General features: G+C 41.9%; 1 protein-coding gene across 2 annotated transcripts in view; it reads left to right on the forward strand.

Moving 5' to 3' along the window:
• Positions 1–15778, forward strand: part of DSP (desmoplakin) — a 48763-nt gene that overhangs the window by 13493 nt on the left and 19492 nt on the right. For both annotated transcript variants that reach the window (XM_034762280.1, XM_034762282.1), the window contains exons 3-14: positions 752–900; positions 2005–2179; positions 6058–6186; positions 7641–7691; positions 8560–8721; positions 9703–9807; positions 10653–10748; positions 11301–11426; positions 12353–12505; positions 13359–13513; positions 14298–14424; positions 15374–15593. In XM_034762280.1, the coding sequence (XP_034618171.1) occupies positions 752–900; positions 2005–2179; positions 6058–6186; positions 7641–7691; positions 8560–8721; positions 9703–9807; positions 10653–10748; positions 11301–11426; positions 12353–12505; positions 13359–13513; positions 14298–14424; positions 15374–15593 (1648 nt within the window). The remainder of the gene's footprint in view (positions 1–751; positions 901–2004; positions 2180–6057; positions 6187–7640; positions 7692–8559; positions 8722–9702; positions 9808–10652; positions 10749–11300; positions 11427–12352; positions 12506–13358; positions 13514–14297; positions 14425–15373; positions 15594–15778) is intronic.

A 15778-nucleotide genomic window follows, 5' to 3' on the forward strand; every position in this document is an offset into this window, starting at 1 on the left:
GGTGTCCCTGTCAGGTTCCCTTCTTTTGACCCTTTGACCACACTCCTGTCCCTGTTTTTACATTAGGAAAAAAAAAAAAATTCCCATTGGGGCACAGCACTTACTTGTTACTCCCTTAATTCCTGGAGTGAAATATTGGCTCCATTTAGGTAAATGGGAGTTTTGCTGTTGACTTCCATGGAGCTAGGATTTAATCTCTGGTGTTTATAAAGACCATAAGCGTTCAAGTCTGAAATTGTCAATGGACTTAGGGGCAGTTCTTAACACAACAACGTGGGAAATGTGACCATTGTGGACAAGTATGGAAACATTTTTCATTTTGAGGGTTAGTATGATGGTCCCAATGCCAGATTCAAGGAAACCAAGCTATGTGTACTAACGAGACTATCATTATTTTTTTGGAAGGCTTTGATTTGTATCTACAGTGCTGACATTTTGGTATAGTGGGAAATAAAACAAAAGCAGAGACATTAATTATTATTTAAAAGTATAATCACAGAAGAGGAGATTCATAAGGAATTTCGAAATAGTTGCATTTCAAATCATTATATTTATTAATATTCATTTCTTATTTATTGCTTGTTGACAGAACTGAAAGCAAAAAGAGTTTATCAGCTGTCTCCAAGTGCAGTGTGTCATACCTTTTTAAAATGTAATTGCTCCTGATAACAGATCAAAGCATTGTCTCTCTTTAACTAAATTACTGAGCTGGGATTTGTACAATGTATGATTTTTCTTCTGTTTCATTTAGGAATTGAAATATGGGGATGGCATTCAAATAAGCAGGAACAGAGAACTGGAAGAATGTTTTGCGCAGGCTAATGAACATATGGATATCCTAGATGGACTGATCAGAGAGATGAGGCAAATGGGCCAGCCTTGTGATATATATCAGAAAAGGTACTGCCATTGGTGAATGACAAGAAGAATGTGCTCCCGTCACATTGTAAACAAACAGCCTTCTCATTATACCTTCAGAGCTTAAAAAAAAACAACCCCAACCAGCAATGGGACAAATGATTGTGATCTTGTTTACCCAAGTGCAAATCTGGAGTAACTCCACTGAAGTCAGTGACATGACTCTGCTTTTATGCTGTAACTGAGATCAGAATCTGCTCCAGCATGCTGGCCTTGTAGTGCGGAATCTTTGGCACATATGAAAGTGCATACCATTTTATTCCTCTCTGCATGTGAATTGTGCCACACCTTGTGCATCTAAAGCTGGGGGAAAACCAAGCCACCTAAGCTATCGGAAAAGATAGCTTTCATGAGATTTGTGTGCTGTGTACACAGGCATTTCTGCAGCAGAGGCCAGCAGAAATAATTACTTTCCGTGTACGTATATGAGACTTACTGCTGCATGTGATTTTTAGTGTGGAGCTTTAGCAGACAGGATGTAGCTGTGTCTGTTTGACCTACTGTAATGATCTTTCATTTGAGGATTGGCAGGATTTCCTTCTGAACCTGTCATCCTCACTCCCCATTCAGTCAGAGGAACGAGTAAGGAGTGATATCAGGGACTCTCCTCCTCACCAGACACAAATTTGCTGCCTCTGAAATGCTCACAGTTCCTGCTGCCAGAAAAGCAAGAGATCAGAAGATGGAACTAAACTCCAGTTCCCTTCATGCTAGTGCAGGGCAATACCGCTCAGTGGACCTGGCAGCATTATACTTCTCATGAAATCTTCTGTCTCAGTTGCTTTCCTGAGATTTTTGTCAAGGTTCTGTTCCTCAATCAGATCACGTGGGGGTAGGGTGATCAGATGTCCTGATTTTATAGGTACAGTCCCGATTTTTGAGTGGTCTTCTTATATTTCTTTCCTATTACCCCCCACCCCCATCCCGATTTTTCACATTTGCTGTCTGGTCATCCTACGGGCGGTGTGTGTGTGTGGGGGGTGTTCTTGCACACTTCCTTGTTCAGTAGGAGATGTGAATTGCTTTATTTACATCTCTTTTGGGTATTTTCCTGGTTCGTGCTAACTATTTCCTTTCCCTTTTCAGGCTTCTTCAGCTTCAAGAGCAAATGCGTGCCCTTTATAAAGCCATCACTGGGCCTCGCGTCCGGAGGGCCAGCTCTAAGGGTGGTGGCTGCTATTCCTCTCAGAGCGGCTCAGGCTGGGATGAGTACACCAAACGCATCACCAGTGAATGTTTGGGCTGGATGAGGCAGCAGAAGGTAAACCTATCCGAAGCGCAAATAGGGTAGTCAAAAATGGTGCAGCGTTGAATCTCACTTCACACTCGGTGTTGTGGGAACCATCAGAACATTTTAAAAAAAGCTTGTGAGACAATGTGGTGTTGTCTCTTCTTTCTTTTAATTGCAGTTCATTATAGATATGTATTTTCATTGAAATAAAGAACAGGATCCAGAACCCTATGTAACAGGGAGAAAAGGTGGCTCCCAGATGGTATAACAAAGACTGTGACACAAAGAAATAATGGGCCATTTATTTCAAATTCGTGCTCAGCATTTGCACTATCCCTGCATGCCTACCTTTTTGCCTTCACATACACCCTCTATGCCTTTGATTTATATTTACCAACTGCCCAGTTAAGACCATCTGCCATGGTTTTATCCTTTTGGCCAGTACACTGTAGCTAGTACCCCAGTAGTGTACCTACATCCCAGCTAGAGTAGGAAGGTAGCATTGCTAGTTAGAGGACTAAGCTTTTAAAAATGGTTCCCTAAATAGCAAAATTTCAGATGTGACAAATGTTCATGTGCACTGGCCACATGTGAAAAATTCACATTTGTCTGTATACATAAGTTGCTGAAGACACCTGTTATAACCCAGTAGTCTGGTTCTGTGCTGAGGAGGTGGTTACCTTATTTTTATGATTTGATAAATCCTTGGAGTGCACCCATTATCTGGCTGGTGGGAGGTGTGGGAGAAAATGGCTGCAATTGGAATTTGCACCAATCCAGCCTTGAATTTGGATTTCTATCTATTACTTTTCCAAAACGAAGAACTATTTAATCTGCTTTTATGATAATACGTACGGCTACAGCCCCATCTTCCTAGCTTCCGTTTACGGTATTTACCAGGTGGCTTTTTTGCAAACCACATGAGGAAAGATAAGCTCCTTGCACACTCCCTTCAATCCTCCACACCTGTGTGAATACCAGTCACTCTCCAGGGCTGTGGGTTCTGAAATAGCTTCCACAGAGACATGTTGTAGATGGGGGTGGGGAAGTGGAGATGCACTAGCATTGTGCCTGCAGAGTCCAGGAGTAGGTATGATTCCTCCAAACATGCTGTGGGAGGAACACGCTCACTGCTAGCGCTTGTTACAGTTTAGGAAATGGTGTAACTTGTACGGGGGGACTTCCAGCTACAAGTCAGTGTGAAGACCAGAGATCACCCACCAGCCATTGTACTTAACATGGGACACCCCATTCAGACAGGCCTACCTGTACACAGGGAGCACAGGCTTTCTGGCTGCATCCTGTATAGAAGCTCTAGAGGAAAAAGAGGGTTCACTCCCCATGCCAGTTCCCTTAGCTCACCCAGGCTGGGTCAGTTATCATTTGGCCCCTTAGCACTTTTTTTGTTTGACAGTTCACATTAGTTTTGAACTCTTCCCTGCTTCCTGTACTCCACAATACATACTGTATTTCACTCCCCTGGAGTCTAGGATCTATTATGCAGAGCCCAGCTACAGGACCAAGGTAATGTTTTCCCTAGTAATATGATACATGGGAAACCATTCACAGCAGCTGTTGCTTTCTGCCTCTGCTTTATTTTTCTTTCATGGTGGTTTGTTGATAGGAGAATCAGCTGCTAAATATCCCAACTGAATTTCCGTGGTGTATAGAGGGGCAGTGAGCTGGAATCCAGCCACTCCTTATTTACACACTGGCAATCATCTAAGTTGCTGCTGCTTTAAACACTTTGGCCTTTAGCTGAAATGAAAAAAGGGTCAAAGTCCTATGTAATTTATAGATGGCCGACTGTATAAAATGGCTTCCTTTGTTGGAATCTTTCCAGCTCTGCCTAACCATGGGTGTGGCTCAAGATAGCAGGTATTGTAGTAGTAGTTGTATTGCAATGCTGAGTCATAGCGATTTGGTTTCAGGTTAATAATTACCTGATATGCTCTCAGCCCAGGAGTGATATGGGCACGTATGTGTATGTATGTGTATTCACAGACACCACATATATACATATCAATATCTCTCTCAGACTGAGATAATATCTGGTAATTATCAGCATGGAAACAATTCTTCATATATAATATAGAAGAAGCCAAATATCAAAAAAGTGATTTGGCTGTGTGTTTACAGTTGGAAGCATAATGATTTTGATCATCCTTATAATGGATTTAATGGACTTTGGTATTTAAAAATATCAAAACAAGGAATTGTAATCCTTGCTAGCTATTGTCCGGGTGCATTGTCACTTTTTCAAAGAACGTTTCTAGAGATTTTTCCCTTGACATAGCAAGCATCCCAAATAGAAATGTTACCAATTGGTAGGGCCCTACCAAATTCACGGCCATGAAAAATGCATCACGGACCATGAAATCTGGTCTTTTGTGGCTTTTACCCTATACTATACAGAGTTCACGGGGAGACCAGCATTTCTCAAATTGGGGATCCTGACCCAAAAGGGAGTTGTGTGTGTGTGTGGGGGGGGTTTGCAAGGTTATTTTAGGGGGAATCACAGTATTGCCACCCTTACTTCTGCACTGCCTTCAAAGGTGGGCAAATGGAGAGTGGCGACTATTGACCGGGCACCCAGCTCTGAAGGCAGTGCCCCACCAGCAGCAGCACAGAAGTAAGGGTGGCAATACCATATATTATGCCACCCTTACTTCTGTGCTGCTGCCTTCAGAGCTGGGCGGCCAGAGTGGCGGCTGCTGACTGAGGGCCCAACTCTGCAGGCAGCTGTGCAGAAGTAAGGGTGGCGATACCATACTAGGCCATCTTTACTTCTGCGCTGGTGCTGGCAGTAGCTCTGCCTTCAGAGTTGGGCTCCCGGCCAGCAGCCACCGCTCTCCAGCCACCCAGCTCTGAAGGCAGCGCCGCTGCCAGCAGCAGCGCAGAAGTAACGGTAGCAGTACCACAACGCCCCCCTACAATAATCTTGTGACCCCTCCCCCAACTCCTTTTTGGGACCCTTACAATTACACCATGAAATTTCAGATTTCAATTGCTGAAATAATGAAATTTATGATTTTTAAAATCCTATGACCGTGAAATTGACCAAAATGAACTGTGAATTTGGTAGAGCTCTACCAATAAGCCACTCTGTCTTGAATGGTCCCTTACCATATGTGCTAACTACTTATGCTAAACAATTGGTTCCATTTCACGTTTGCTGTGACGCTAGGAGTACCTTTCCCAGACCTGAAGAAGAGCTCTATGTGGCTGAAAAGCTTGTCTCTTTCACCAACAGAAGTTGGTCCAATAAAAGACATACTTCACTCACCTTGTCTCTCTAATATCCTGGGACCAATACAGCTACAACTGCATATACCAATAGGCCAGACAGACAATGTGTTCCAGAGTCATTCTGGTCTAAATAATATAGTCCAAATTCTGCTCTTAGATATACCTGTGCTGCCCCCTATTGAAGTTTGTAAGTTACTGTAATTTATTTTGATGGAAATGTAATGTGTAACTGAGAGTAGAATTTGGCTGTATGTATTTTCACAAGCTACATGAATCTCAGAGTCATAGGGCCAGATTCTGTTTCCAGAGACATCAGAGAAGCTCCTGTGATGTCAATTAAGTTACTCTGGGGAACATAAAGGAACAGTTTAGCTCAGACCCACTAAAGATGAAAATATACCTTATCTAGTCCAGTTTTAAGTGACTCAAGTGATGGTTCCTCAGCCACTATGTTAGGAGCCTGTTACACCATCTAATAAAGATCTCACTTTTAGGAAACTTTTTTTAACTCCTATTCTGAGCTTCCCTTAGCTCAGTTGTACACCTTACCTCCTAGAGTCGGATTTCCCTGTGTGTGTGTTTTTTCCCTGGTGCTTTGTTTTGGATAATATGTGCCTTATTGCAAATGAAGAGACACATGCTTTCCCTTTTTTCTTTAGGCTGAAATGGAGTTAGTGAAATGGGGTTTTGACGCAGCAGCTATTGAGCAACAAATTAATGACCACAGGAGATTTCACAATGCCATCGGGGACTATCGCTGGCACCTGGACAAAGTGAAAACAGATCTGGTAATCGACTTTCTCCATCCTTCTAAGTTCATATCCACAGGTTGCTAAAATTACTGCAGCAGTGAGGATAGCCAGGTGTCTTCTGTTCAAAAGGCCTGGCTGTCAAGATTACGGCAGCTTTAGGCCCGGATGCTTGTAATCTGTCCTGCCTTTTTTTGCTATTCCCTTCTTTTTCCAATATTTCCATGAAGATAATGATATTGAGCAATGATGTGGAATTTCATAATTTTGTATACATTTGTTAAAGTTTATCCTCACAACACTTCAGTGGCATAGGTCAGCATTGTTGTTCCTATTTTATAGGTCACATGGGAGCCCAAGGGCTGTGTGCTACAGACCTGGAGCCAAGACCTAAGTATATCTTTCTCGGCCAAGCAGAAGGGGGTGGGGGAGCAATCTCATTTCCACTCCCCTGCTTGGACAAGTAAGAAGGGGCACAATCTAGCCCTAAGTGTTTTACCTGACATTACGCAAGGAGTCAGTGGCAGACCTGAGATTAAAAACAAGAACGTGCAGCTCCATGCTCAGACCACTAGACCATGCTGTCTCTGGGTATATGTCTACAGTGCACTCTCCTTACAGTGGGGTGTAGAGTACATACACTGCACTCTTCCCTAGCATGGATATAAATAGAAGCGTTGATGGCGAGGCACTGCTTCAGCGAAGAAAGACACACCTGCACCCTTGGGTATATACCCTACACAGCTATCTATACCCCAAGCAATGCCTCCCCCATCTACACTGCTATTTTTAGCAATGTAGTGCCCCACTGCCTCCTTACTACTAGAGCCTTGTCCTGTCGCTGGATGCTGCCTAGCCTTTCCCGGCTACCTCTCCAGTGCCAGAGCCTTTCACTGATGTGTGTAGCTACACGCTGCAGTGTGGATGCAACTTGCTTTTAATTGCAGCATGTAGCTAGCCATACCCTATACGCTGCTGCCAGTGGTGTGTTGTGAAGACATAGCGTTGTGGAAATTGTAAGGCTATCCACTAGTTCTAAAAATGTGTCAGTTCCATGTAATTGCACAGGACACCCACTTTCAGGAGCAGTTCGGTGAATTACAGAGACGATGTGCGTACTGAGCAGCAGTGGGGAGATTGCTCATCCAATGCATGGTCAGACTGTTCTGGTGCTGCCCAAGGGGTGCTGGAGCTCTGCACCACCCCTTGCGGAAAGCTTTGCCAAAGTGTGCAGTCTGGGCCTAAGTTAATTGGGTCATATCAGCACGATTTTTTAGTTCCTGTAACGGAAATACGAGCAGACAACTGAGTCTACCTGATGTCAGTTCATGAGACTGAGTGTGATTTCATTCAGCCCTAATATCCATCTGTCTTAGGATTGTCTGTGGCACCCATTGCTATAGTATGTAAGCATCCTAGAGTATGCCCAGTTCTCTCATCTCTAGGTTTGTCAGTATGCAAAGCACACTAAATAATTATTGTCTTTGTTTCAGCGTGAGAAGGCTGCAGTTCATCAGCTAGAAGAAGAATATGAAACCGTGCTGGTAAGCACAACATTTGTTTACCTCCGACATGTTTGGAACGCGTGCTCTGTTTGATAACTTGCTTACAGTTGATACAATAAGGATAAAATAGCCTCCTGTGCAGAGGCCCAGTACACAGCTTGTGCACCTTGCCAGTCCCACTTCAGCCCAATCTGCAGAGGGGTGAATTTCATTCTCACTGTTTAAGAGGCAGGTTGGATTTTAAAACATAGATGCTGAGAGTGTCTAATTCGCACTTTTGTACCGTATTCTTTTATGCATCTTGTTGACCTGCGTTCCACTTCCAGGGATCTGTTCTGCTGTTGGCATATGAACGTAACTCCCACTAGCAGTAATGGGACTTAGCAGGGCAGCAGGAAAACTGACCCCTTCATTTTTAGTCTCTCGCTTCTATTTATTTATTTATTTATTTTGTATCTTTCTTGCCTGTGAGATTCACTCCCTACTATTTGCTGCAGTGGTACCTGAAGTTCAGTACTCTCTGATCTACAGCAGATTTGTCCCTTGTTGGGCTCTGCTAATAGTTGTACCAATAACAATCACGCATTGTGTTCCTCTTTAGATCAGTGGGGCTTTCTTGAACTATTTCCTGCTTTTGGAAGTAAATAGATGCACCTCTTTAACAACCCAAACTCGCTCAACAAAACACATACAAATACTGAGTCATGCTGTTCTATTTATGCTTGAACCAAATGTTTTCAGAGGCTGATGACTTCTGGATCCCACTACTTAATAAATCCAGACACTTTGTCTATTTTCAGCAGTTGCCTTGCAATCTATTTTTTGTATTAATTTTAAAAGAAGGTGCATTTTGTGATTCTGATTTTTTTTTTTAACCTTTTCATTTTATTGTTGATTTTCCTTGTAGAGATCCTCCTTTGAGAGAATGGATCAACTGCGTCAGTTTCAGAACCTCATCCAAGCCACTAGCAGAGAGATCATGTGGATCAATGACTGTGAGGAAGAGGAACTTCTGTATGACTGGAGTGACCGGAACACAGATATTGCCAGGAAGCAGGAGGCCTTTTCTGTAAGTTAGTGCCAAAAACAACCTCCCTGTGGACTTTTCGTAATAAATCCTGATGACGGGGCACTGCACTGCTCAGGAGACTGGTACTGTGTCTGAATTCCTTCACTTTCCAGGTTGCTAGTTTGTATCTGTGTGTGGTGGGTATTTGAATCAGGATTGGATGTCTTTCTGAAAGATAGGCTCTAGCTAAACTAGAAGTCATGGGCTTGCTGGAGGAATCACTGGTAGATATTCTATACCCTGTGCTAAGCAGGAGGTCAGACTTGATAGCCATAATGGTCTTTTCTGGCTTTAAAATCTGTGACTCTCTGGTGCCCTTTGTGATATGGCTTGGTGACCTCAGGCCAGTTCCTTATGGACTGATGGCCACGTCTAAAAGCCCCACTATTTCAATTAGCACTTCTGTTGGCAAATTGTGCAGAGAGCAACGATCACATGGACATAGAGAAGAAACTACTGTCTCACCTCTATTGACTGTCTCTTGGCACATAGGGAGTGTTGGGAAAGATGCTGCATTTAGACAGCGAAAGACACAGGCAGTGACAATGCAAGCTTTCTCTCCCAAGCACCACATTCATTTAAAGAAGAAAACAAAATGTACAGTCCTGAGCAGATACTTTTTTAGTCATATTACATTAGATTTTGCAAGGTGCTGCAAATTTTCCTTTGATCACTGCACATAGACAGTAAGAGCTAGAGGGTGGCTTTGTTACCCTGCAAAGGGAACAGTACAGACCTGTACATCCCCAGGAATGGCACTGGAGAGGTTGTTCTTTTAACAGTTTTTTTTTTAATGGACTATATTAATATATCACTTTGAATACATAACATATAATTATTTAATTTTTATATGCTAGTAGTTTTTTGCAGTACTTTTTCAGCCTTTAACGTTTTTTGGAAACTCTTATTAAACAAGATAATGACATGTGATTGTTAATTTGCCTGTGAAGTGTTGTTTAATGCTGTGCTTTGAATTCACAGAAACGCATGAGCCAGTTGGAGCTTAAAGAAAAAGACCTCAACAAACTTAAGCAAGAAAGTGACCAACTAGTGCTCAATCAGCACCCTGCTTCTGACAAAATTGAGGTAGGTTATGCTATCTGGGATTAAACCCGATCCCATAGTTCTTCTGTGAGTGAAATTCCCAGTGAAGTGGAAGGTCTGTAAATTAAATTCCATATTTGTATGGCAGCTCCAGGGAGACAGGTTTGTTGCCAAAACTGATCATTTTCCTAAAGGAAAGGGGGGGAGGGGTGTTTAGAAAATTCATGGTTGGTCTTAAGGCAATATTTAGGTGTATCCTAAATTCCTTCATTTCACATGGATTGATTTATATGAGACATAGTTAATTGTAGCTAGGCATCTCATTCTTGTTGCTCTGACTTTTTAGCTGCCCAGGTTTTGAAGGTAGCCACGCCTCTCATTGAGGGATCATTTAATCTGACTGCAAGCACTTTCTCCAACTGAAATCTAGAATGTAAATCAGTAGGTAGGCCAGGAAATTTTGTTTTCACAATTTGGAATACATTGTTTTGTCTTATCTAACATTTAAAGAGACTCCATCAATTTGAAAATAACATTTCTGTCTGAAAATATTAGAACTGCTATAGTTACAAGTGACACCTAAGAACACTGTAACCGAAAAGTTACTGGGGAAAAAAAGATTTTTCCTTTATTTTTCAGATTGTCAAATGCACGAAGTAAGCAGTCCTTTATAGAGAGGAAATGGTGAATATTGACTCTACACAGTCAATTAGCTAGTCAGTTGCTACCTTGCTGAAAATCGGAAAGTCATTCACAGTTGCATGTATTTGCAGTAGCAGACCCTACCTTTGTAGGTAGTTTAAAGAAAAAGAATCATGTTCTAGACTTGAGGTGAGTGGAAGATTGGTGCAACGAATCATGTTCTTTTTTTAAATTAATTTTTGTAGGCATACATGGACACACTGCAAACTCAGTGGAGCTGGATTCTTCAGATCACCAAATGCATTGATGTTCATCTGAAGGAGAATGCAGCATACTTTCAGGTGAGTTCTGGTGTTTGCAGTAATAATGCTCTTTGTGTATCAGAAGTTTTATTTCTCTTCATTTATACTTCAAGCTTTGTATAACATTTTTTTGAAAATGTCACATTTCAAAAAACTCAATTAAATTACTATCAATTTTGAGTAACAGAAGACCATGTTCTCTGGCCCTTTCTGGAGTAAAATTCCCATTGATTTCAGTGAGTTTTGCTCGAGTAAGAACTGCAGAATTTGGCCTGTTGATTTGACCAACAATTCATAGGAAGTTGGCATTTCCCTTACTTCTGTAGTTGATTAAAAGCATGAACTTTGTCCCTAAGTACTTGAAAGACATTTTTCCTATGTCCAAATCTTCATAAATTCATATAGTTATGTATCAAGTACCCCATAACATTATATTATTGTTTTATACACTGCAGTTCTCCATGATGTAAATTGGGATTCTCATGTTAGATAATGATTCTGATTCCTTTTACTTGTGAAGATACCCACCGCTTCTTAAAGGAGTAGTTTTTGAGAGTTCTGTGTAACTGAAATCACAATCCTTCTTTGTAGTTTTTTGAAGAGGCTCAATCCACTGAAAACTACCTGAAGAACCTACAGGACTCTGTCAGAAAGAAGTACATATGTGACAAGAACATGTCACTCCAAAGCCTGCTGGAACAGATCAAAGAACTTGAGGTACTGTCACCCCTTGCAGATTTCACTAACAAATTATGGGCCTGCTCCAATTGAAATCAATAGCAAAACTCTCATCGATTTCAGCAGAAGTAGGATTGGGCCCATTTTGTGTACTAGTGCATGCAGTACTCTATAGTATAAGACAGAATGACACTACATTGGTGGATCTTTCTGGTGATGTCTCACACGTGGGTCAGCATTATTTGAGTTTGTATTTCAACTCTTCATAGGCAACTTTGCTGAACATTGTGTTATGTTATATAGTGTGGGCCCAGCTCATTCCCAGGTGTAAGGCATGCTAGAAAATAGAGAGAACAGACATCAGATGAATCTGTAGGCACCAAAACAGATTCTCTTCCTTTCCCTCCAAAAAAGTATAGTATGCTTAATAAAGGATCTAACACACAATTTTATATTGTAGTAGTCTCCCTGGCAAATCTTAAGACTTGAAGCTATATTTGACTTAAATGTTTGTTCATCAGGAGCTGGTCATACAGTCCTGACTTACTCCTTATTCAGTGAAAACAGCCAATGATTTTAGTAGGAACTTGCCTGAACAAGAACTGAGTGAAGATTCAGGAGGAGGGTGTTTGATTCTGAGAGAATGCATAGTGTGCTAGGCTCTTTCCATTTGGCCCCAAGCTTTTGAACTTCACTTTAAACAAATCATAGATCCAGATAAAACACTATGGGATGCCTCAGTAGCTGGCAGAGCTGTAGAAATACTTTAATTCACTTACAGCCTTTTAAAAAAAAAACAAAAAAAACTACAATTTTTTCATAGATCAAATTGAGGTCAATAGAAGTTTTGCCACTGTCTTCGGGGAGAGCCAGATGTGGGCCATTGTGACATTAATACAGATGTGTGAAGTGAATATGGTTTCTTTTTTTTAAATGAAGTGTTAAAATACAATTTACCTTTCCAGAATGAACGAGAGAAAATTCTGGAATACAAGAGGCAAGTGCAGAACTTGGTGAATAAATCCAGGAAGATTGTGCAGTTGAAGCCTCGTAACCCAGACTACAGGAGTAACAAGCCCATTATCCTCAAGGCCCTGTGTGACTACAAACAGGATCTGGTAGAGTACTCATTACAGATTGAGAATGAACACTATGAAAAGTAGAGCTGACCAAATAATTGCCAATGAATCCCTGATCTGACAAATGTAACCTTTAATCCTCTCTTTGTCAAGATCGAATGTTTTGAATTGATTTGAATCTTTCTGAATAGTTTGCTCAAATATTCGTAACTGTACTGCGTCACTTAGTTGTCATTGGTCAATAGATTGCATGCTATTGTTTCTGTCCCCGATTGGATGAATTCACAATTTGTTCTGGAGCAGATATTTACACATGCAAATGTAAAGTTCCTCTGTGGATCAGAGGGCTAGCACAAGGTTCTTCACACCACTCAAATGCTGGATAGGAGCTGATGAGGGGACTGCAGGTGGAGCAGCCATTGAGGGGTGTCTGAACAGCCTTGCATGCTGTGGAAAGGGTCTCCACACCTGCCCTGTATTGGCTGGTGAGGAAGGACAAGATGGAGTGGCCCTAGACCTGTATTCATGACTGCACAGTGCCTGAGTAATTGGGCTGTTCACTGGGGAGTTTTTTGAGGGCAAACAGAGGAAGGAATCTTCCCTTCCTGGATGTGGGAGGGCAGTGGAGATGCATTGTGGCCATGACTGCAGCCTCAGGGCTGTAGGAGCTCCTGGCAGACATGGATGGTGGATCTAGGTAATTATGACCCACGAGCACGGTGCTTTGGGAAATACCAGTGAGGCACTGGGCCTCCTTACGCCACCATAGGAAGTGGGTTAAAGCCACAGACCACCCCCCGGTTAATGGTCTGTCCGTCTTAACTAGAAAACCATATTTTGCTTAAGCTTAAGAAGAATATTTTAAAAAATAATTCTCCTGCTTTACTTACAGAAAACTGTGCGCAAAGGAGATGAATGCATACTGAAGGACAACACTGAACGCAGCAAATGGCTTGTGACTGGCCCAGGGGGAGTGGATATGCTGGTGCCATCTGTCAGTCTTATTATTCCTCCTCCTAATCCATTAGCTGTGGATCTTGCTACTAAGTGAGTTACTGACAAAGTTCTGAATATTTTGCCTAGGTTTGGGAAGAGTCTGTTTAAAAAGCCCTGCTTTATAACTTGGGCCTGATCAGGCACAGGAGTAAAGGATCAGGCCCCTTATTTGTAGAAATTCACCCCATGGATGAAACTTGGTGCATACTAAGAACATTTAAAAATCAGACTGAAAAAGAAATGTCTGTCTGCATCCCTGCTCCCTAACCATCTCAGCTGCCTTGGAGCCATTGGCCACTGACACAGATTAGAGTGGACCACAGGTTACTCTAATTTGTGCCAAGGATTGGCCTGGTGTGAAGCAGCTGTAGGACTGGGAACTTCCCCTCTGACAGCCACACTGAGTACTCCTGGACTGCAGTTCTGGATCTGGTCTGAATCGTCTTCAGTCAAAACTTTTTGTAGCTTTTGCTGATTTGTGTCACACTTCTAACATCACTTTAATGTGGCCTGCATGGGAGGGAGAAAAAATGGATTGTGCCCCTTTTTTTTCTTCTTCGTCATGTGTAAAAGCCTTCTTCCTTTTCACTAGTAGCTTCACATGTCCTCATGATTAAAATACATTGTAGAACTTGAAATACTACCTGTAAATTAATTTGTAATGTATTTTCTGGTTTAAAAATAAGCAAAAGCTAATTGACAGAGATCATTTCTCAGAGGCCAGTCTCAGCACACAGCTAGACAGGCCGGCTGGAGTTTCTCAAACTAATGTTTCTGCGATGGGCAGGAGGCTTAGAAGTTCTCACTGACTGTGAAATCTCTTTTCCCATCTCAGGATTGAGCAGTACTATGAAGCTATTCTGGCTCTGTGGAACCAGCTATACATCAACATGAAGAGTCTGGTGTCCTGGCACTATTGCATGATTGACATTGAGAAAATCAGGGCTATGACTATTGCTAAGGTGGGTATTTAATTGCCCTTTGCTATGATGGGCCAGTGGAGCTCAGCCTTTTCATACAGCTATGCCAGTTGACTAGACTTCTTGCTATACAAAGCAGTGCTCAGTATGTCCTATTCAGTTGTCCCTCTAACACACACTAGAATGTGGGGTGCTCTAAACTCCCAGTACTGTGATTTAGAACAGCCTAAACTCTATCTCAGGTTACAGCATGCAGATTAGTTAGAGCCTTGCGTGAATACAAAACTTTGAATCCACATCCGATTCATGAACCGCAGAGATGGTACACAATACAGCTGCATGCACGGATGCAGATATCCTTGGATATAAAGCAGATAGCCATGGATTTGTAGGGTAGGAGAACAGTGGGAATGAACTGGGGTCCGGAGCAGCAATTCATCATTAAAGTGGGCCAAAGCTCAGAAAATCAGTCACCGAAAGCCTGAAGTACTAATATTGCCACTGACCACACATACTGTACTGACACTGGTGTCACATGTAGTCATGTCTAGAACCACTGTGTTAGACTTTATGAGTTTGTTGTGCAGGGACTATAGATCTATAAAACCTTTCATTCTATTAATGGAGAAGCAAAACCCATTCCTGTTTGACTGTGGCAGGGATGTACTGGAAGATTAGCAAGTGGGAAAGTTTGCCTTTTTGGGTCCTTTCATAGCCCCCGTTTCATTATGTACTGCTGGTATTGATAGGTGCTGAGGTGTGAACAGCAGACCCATTCAGTTACCACCAAACTTTGGCAGCCAGAGAGTGAATGTATCTGCTCTACAGAGCACTCACTTTCAATTATAGATAGGCTGGGAAACTTTGTTCTGAAGTGTGCATCCTCTATTGTTTTATAGCACAGCTAGGCTAATATATTTCCTGGTGATTAACTTATCACGAGCCTGCTCCAGTTGTTCCATTTTTAACAATTTCTGCATCTTTGTTTTAGCTGAAAACAATGCGCACCGAAGATTATCAGAGAATCATAACTGATTTGGAGATCCATTACCAAGAATTCCTTAGGAACAGTCAAGGCTCAGAGATGTTTGGTGATGATGACAAACGGAAAATCCAGAGTCAGTTCACTGATGCTCAGAAGCACTATCAAACCTTGGTTATACAACTGCCAAATCAGCAACGGCCGCAGCTACAGCAGCAACAGCAACAAGGTTTGTTGTCTGTTTTTTTGTTTTGTTTTGTTTTTTTAGTGATTGAATGATTTTTTTTTTTTCTTTCATAAAAATATTTATGTTTGAGCTCTCTCTTTGGCTAGGCCAGATCCAGTGTCCTTTAAAATCAATAAAAAGACTCCTTTTGACTTCACTGGGCACTGGATTAGGCCCCTACAGGCACA

The sequence above is a fragment of the Trachemys scripta genome, chromosome 2, assembly GCF_013100865.1.
Source record: "Trachemys scripta elegans isolate TJP31775 chromosome 2, CAS_Tse_1.0, whole genome shotgun sequence".
Lineage (NCBI taxonomy): Eukaryota > Metazoa > Chordata > Testudines > Emydidae > Trachemys > Trachemys scripta.